This window comes from Amia ocellicauda, chromosome 14, assembly GCF_036373705.1.
Source record: "Amia ocellicauda isolate fAmiCal2 chromosome 14, fAmiCal2.hap1, whole genome shotgun sequence".
Taxonomy (NCBI): Eukaryota; Metazoa; Chordata; class Actinopteri; order Amiiformes; family Amiidae; genus Amia; species Amia ocellicauda.
The window spans coordinates 26,821,900-26,827,899 of record NC_089863.1 but is presented as its reverse complement, the minus strand read 5'-3'; the positions used below and the strand labels follow the sequence as shown (position 1 = coordinate 26,827,899).

Below are 6,000 nucleotides of genomic sequence, written 5' to 3'. Positions count from 1 at the left end.
TATAGTGTAGTAAGTGTAACTAATGTATACACATCTCAATGAACAATTTGTATAGATGCTGTTGTTTTTAAACAAGCCATTAAGCATGTACAATTGCATAGAGATATGCGCCGTGCAGAAGCCCGCATGCGCACATCCACCTGGTCACAAGAATCCTAAACAGGATTGTCCGGTCTGTCCGCAATCCTCACCTGCCTCCTCTGTGAGGCACAGCGAAAGTACGGCTAGAGAAATATACAGGCTGAGATCAAGTGAGGAGACGGGATAAAGGATTTCATCAAGTACATTCAATAATCCAGTAAGTAGTTTAAATTCAGGTTTGATAAATATTGAAGGCTTTTTAGGAGACTAGTGAACGTAAGCTGCTTGATTTGAAATACATACACAGTAAATCAACAATAGACAGATCTGTGTCCATACTTTCTCTTTGAACTGAGACATTTCTTCTTTTGAAAATGTTCGGCATAAAATGTAAAATAAGTCATCAAACGATTAACATGAGCATTGAAACCGTTCATCTGCTTTATCATAAAGTATATTTTTAAGATTAGTTTAATATTTCAAATATATTACTCTGGTTTATTAAGTGCCACTCCTGCTGTGTTGGCGTGTCTTAAAGTTATACAGCTTAATTACTTCACTAGTCAGTCTTATGTTTTTAACAAAGCATTAGTAAGACAGTATTCATATTCGGTGCTTAATATTGTTTTATGTTCTTCCCACTGCCTACAACGCATTTCTTAAAATAAAAAGGAAAAATCGTGTAAATCACAGTGAGCACAGCCTGTGTTAGACAGGAGCAGTGCTGTGCTGGTGCTGTGTGATCAGTGTGTCTGTGTCTGTGCTGTGTGTTCAGGTCCACTGGGCCGGATCTGGACTCTGAGATGAGTCTCTCTGTGGAGCCTGAGGCTCAGGATGGAGCTGTGCGCCCCGAGACCAAGAGGTGAGAGGAGATCCGGGGCAGCAGCCTCTGAGTGTATAACCTGTCAGTCTGATGAGCATCTACAGGGCCTTGAAAAAGTATTCAGCCCCCAACACGCTTTACACATTTTATTGTTTCAGATTCAGAATTTGAAATAGATGAACTGATCTACAAAGGGATGTTCAATGCCTTTGAAATGGACTTGTGTGAACTGATATTGTACACTTCTTCAGATTTGTGCTCCTCTATAATCACATCCCTGAGTTGCTTAGAATCACGATGCTCTTTCTTTTAAAAGTCTCTACCGTACTGTGGGACCGTACAGAGAGTGTGATATTAACTAGTCACATCAAAAGAAAAATTGCAAAAGCTTTCTTCAATTTACAGTCAAATATCACATAAAAAAGGTATTCATACCCTTTGTAATTGCAAGCCTAAATCTGCTCAGATGCCATATTATTATATGCCATATTACCAACCAAGTAGTGACCTAGGCCCTAGGGCAGGGATGGCGAACCTTTTCTGAATGGAGTGCCCAAAGTCTGGTTTGTATACTTTGCTAAGTGCCAAAGGGTGCCAATGATAAATTAGGGATATTAAAGTTTATACAGGGGCTAAATTGCATTTGTATTAACCAATATTTATGTTTATTTTTTTGTTGTAATTAAGTTATTAAGCAAACATGCCAACAAAACAAACCACGATACAGAAAAATGTATAAACTATGGACAGATAGAACCATCCCACCAACCCGCCACCTGCATCCACTGCCAACCTCCCTCCCAACCCCCCCCCCATATCCCCAATAATCTGTAGTCTGGAGAGCAAGTGCAGCTCCAGTCTGCTAATGGGAGTCTGCTGCAGAGTATGAAGCTGAATGAAGCGAGGCACATATTCTTCCCAAAAAGGATTATATTAGGATTTGGCTTTAGTATGTATTGTTTAATTTATTTTCGTGTGCACATATTAAAAAAAATACAGTACATTATACGACTTAATAGTAATTAGCTCATATTGCAATGTTTTGCAATGGGTAAAGTTTAAAACCAAAATCTTTCTGTATGAACACATGTAGTGCGTACAATTAAATAAATAAATACATATGTGTGCCAACAAGGTGTAAAGAGAAGACCCTCAATATAATGTCAAGCCTCAGCCCCCCACTGAGAAGAGGCTGCACCCCCTGCGATCAGGGATCCAGTGTATTTTGAAATAAATATAATCCATTGATGCATGGCCTTGTATTTCACCGAGTAAAGGCTGCAGGTGCGATTTTACAGCCGGGCGGATTTCTGATGGACAATTTGGATTCATTGTGCAGTTTTTCTAATCAAGTAAAAATATATATATTATATGTTATTATTATAATTATAATTATTATTATTGGGTGAAGCAGTTTTGTATGAGCCTGGAGTTTGTTTTGGTCACCAGGTGACCTTCTGACAGCTGTTGTACAAGAAAAATCTCACGGGGGACCATGCCCCCGGACCCCCTCGAACAATCGGTCACTTTAAAAAGTCGACAACTTTTACAATTTTAAACTTGCCAAATAATGGTGGATGTCAAATGCCAGCATGTGCTCCTTCAGGCTTTTGGGATGAGTTGTGTCAAAACTGAACAAACTAAAACATCCCTGGATTTGCCTTCCTTGTATAAAATTGCAACTCTCAAATATTTAGGTCTTTGAATATTCAATTGAATTTAAACTCGATTATCAAGTGTATTTCTTTTATATGGATCGATTAAAAACTAGTCTTAAAACTGCTTTAGTTTGCTGTGTATTTAGTTAAATGAGAATGTATTCCTAGGTAAGCTGTTGTTCAGCTTTTTTAAGCCATATCAGAAATGTAAATGGTCCTGTATGTCTGTAATGATGTGAGAGTGTCAGCAGAGCCCAGTGTTGTGCTTTAAGTGCCAGATTGAAGTGGTCAGGCTGGTTTACAGCAGCAGTGCTTCACATTGTCATCACGGCGGGCTTGCTGTATTATTGAGGCTCTGCATTGCTGTGTAGACAGAGGTTAAATGAAGGCCTGTGTCCATGTGTGTTCACAGGGTGCCCAGCTGTCTGTCCATGAGGAGTGAGGACTCAATGCACAATCCAGTTCACTTCAGAGAAGACCCCTTCCCCCCCGACCCAAGGTGAGGTTACAGTTTATATTGTACATCCATATCTACCAGCGCTGAGCAATGGGAGTGTGTTCTGGGTGCCTCGTGTTGCATTGTTGTTGTGTGTGTGGCTTCAGGATTTGTATAAAAGACTCAGAATAACAGTGTTGTCACTGATGATCCTGTGGCACTTTGTGAAAGAGTGGTACTCATGATGCTCTGACAATGTCCCCTTTTTTAACAGTGACCTGATATATAAATCTCCAGCACTACACTGTTCTTGTCTTGATTGGTGATATGATTTAAAATCAATCTTGTTGAAATGGGAGGGCAGCGCGCAACAGGTGCGCGTCTAATTCAACTGATTAGAAAGAAATACATCTTGTAACAAAACAGTGAAACAAAGTTACAACAATTAATGAACATAAAATAATATGCAAGAAAAATGAATAAATCAATCCGTGATATAACAGCAATACAGGTGAACAAAATACAAATATAACCATGATAATTATACAAACGTAACGAAACCCGTGAATAAATAGTCACGTCTGTGACATAAACGTAGGCTTTGTTTTAACAAAGCAATAGTGTGTCGATATTCAACGTTTCATGTGCGGTGCTTAGTTAATTAAATGATATGTTCTGCTCTTCCCACTGGGTTTCAAACATTTCTTAAAACAGACCACAAAAGAAGAAGGAAACATTAGTCAGTCATAATCTAGGATACTTTTGATGAATCTTGTACGATGCAGTGTGTTAGACAGGAGCAGTGCTGTGCTGGTGCTGTGTGATCAGTGTGTCTGTGTCTGTGCTGTGTGTTCAGGTCCACTGGGCCGGATCTGGACTCTGAGATGAGTCTCTCTGTGGAGCCTGAGGCTCAGGATGGAGCTGTGCGCCCCGAGACCAAGAGGTGAGAGGAGATCCGGGGCAGCAGCCTCTGAGTGTATAACCTGTCAGTCTGATGAGCATCTACAGGGCCTTGAAAAAGTATTCAGCCCCCAACACGCTTTACACATTTTATTGTTTCAGATTCAGAATTTGAAATAGATGAACTGATCTACAAAGGGATGTTCAATGCCTTTGAAATGGACTTGTGTGAACTGATATTGTACACTTCTTCAGATTTGTGCTCCTCTATAATCACATCCCTGAGTTGCTTAGAATCACGATGCTCTTTCTTTTAAAAGTCTCTACCGTACTGTGGGACCGTACAGAGAGTGTGATATTAACTAGTCACATCAAAAGAAAAATTGCAAAAGCTTTCTTCAATTTACAGTCAAATATCACATAAAAAAGGTATTCATACCCTTTGTAATTGCAAGCCTAAATCTGCTCAGATGCCATATTATTATATGCCATATTACCAACCAAGTAGTGACCTAGGCCCTAGGGCAGGGATGGCGAACCTTTTCTGAATGGAGTGCCCAAAGTCTGGTTTGTATACTTTGCTAAGTGCCAAAGGGTGCCAATGATAAATTAGGGATATTAAAGTTTATACAGGGGCTAAATTGCATTTGTATTAACCAATATTTATGTTTATTTTTTTGTTGTAATTAAGTTATTAAGCAAACATGCCAACAAAACAAACCACAATACAGAAAAATGTATAAACTATGGACAGATAGAACCATCCCACCAACCCGCCACCTGCATCCACTGCCAACCTCCCTCCCAACCCCCCCCCATATCCCCAATAATCTGTAGTCTGGAGAGCAAGTGCAGCTCCAGTCTGCTAATGGGAGTCTGCTGCAGAGTATGAAGCTGAATGAAGCGAGGCACATATTCTTCCCAAAAAGGATTATATTAGGATTTGGCTTTAGTATGTATTGTTTAATTTATTTTCGTGTGCACATATTAAAAAAAATACAGTACATTATACGACTTAATAGTAATTAGCTCATATTGCAATGTTTTGCAATGGGTAAAGTTTAAAACCAAAATCTTTCTGTATGAACACATGTAGTGCGTACAATTAAATAAATAAATACATATGTGTGCCAACAAGGTGTAAAGAGAAGACCCTCAATATAATGTCAAGCCTCAACCCCCCACTGAGAAGAGGCTGCACCCCCTGCGATCAGGGATCCAGTGTATTTTGAAATAAATATAATCCATTGATGCATGGCCTTGTATTTCACCGAGTAAAGGCTGCAGGTGCGATTTTACAGCCACAGCAGTAAACAAAATCTAAAATACACTTAATTCAGAAACCCAATATAAACTTATATAAGCACTCCTTAACCCCCCCACACAAAAACACAAACACCCCGTATATATACAAACCCCTAATCCAATCAATTTATAAACCAGACATCAGGATTAATTAAATCACAGGACAAACCCAAAACAAATTCAAAACCAATCCCTCCCAAAAAAAAGCCAGAGAAGGGGAGGTTAATTAAAGTCACTACACCCCACTTCCTCCAACTTGCCATGTCCATACTCCAAGGGGAAGAGGAGTTCCTTTAAAAATAATAATAAAACAAGTCCAATTGGGAATCCAATAAAAGAAAAATATAAAAAGCGCTATCCATAAAAATAGTTCATAAAATACTGCAGGTAAAATCTTCCAGGTAGTTAAAGAAAGAAAAAAAAGAATGCAAGCTTCAGCTCACCGGCTCACAGGATCCCCTCTGGGGGTCTTCAGCTTCAGCTCTTCATCTTCGGCTCTTCATCTTCGGCTCTTCAACTTTAGCTCTTCATCTTCGGCTCTTCATCTTCGGCTCTTCATCTTCAGCTCTTCATCTTCGGCTCTTCAACTTTAGCTCTTCATCTTCGGCTCTTCATCTTCAGCTCTTCATCTTCGGCTCTTCATCTTTAGCTCTTCATCTTCGGCTCTTCAGCTTCAGCTCATCTTCGGCTCTTCATCTTCGGCTCTTCATCTTTAGCTCTTCATCTTTGGCTCTTCATCTTCGGCTCTTCAACTTCAGCTCTTCATCTTTGGCTCTTCATCTTCGGCTCTTCATCTT

General features: G+C 39.6%; 1 protein-coding gene across 1 annotated transcript in view; it reads left to right on the top strand.

Annotated features, from left to right (window-relative positions):
* Positions 1–233: 233 nt before the first annotated feature.
* The window catches only part of LOC136767576 (NLR family CARD domain-containing protein 3), a 152,182-nt gene continuing 146,415 nt past the window's right edge, over positions 234–6,000 (top strand). Inside the window, exons 1-4 of the mRNA XM_066721454.1 lie at positions 234–298; positions 857–943; positions 2,975–3,061; positions 3,855–3,941. Of these exons, the coding sequence (XP_066577551.1) occupies positions 885–943; positions 2,975–3,061; positions 3,855–3,941 (233 nt within the window). The 5' untranslated portion in view covers positions 234–298; positions 857–884. The remainder of the gene's footprint in view (positions 299–856; positions 944–2,974; positions 3,062–3,854; positions 3,942–6,000) is intronic.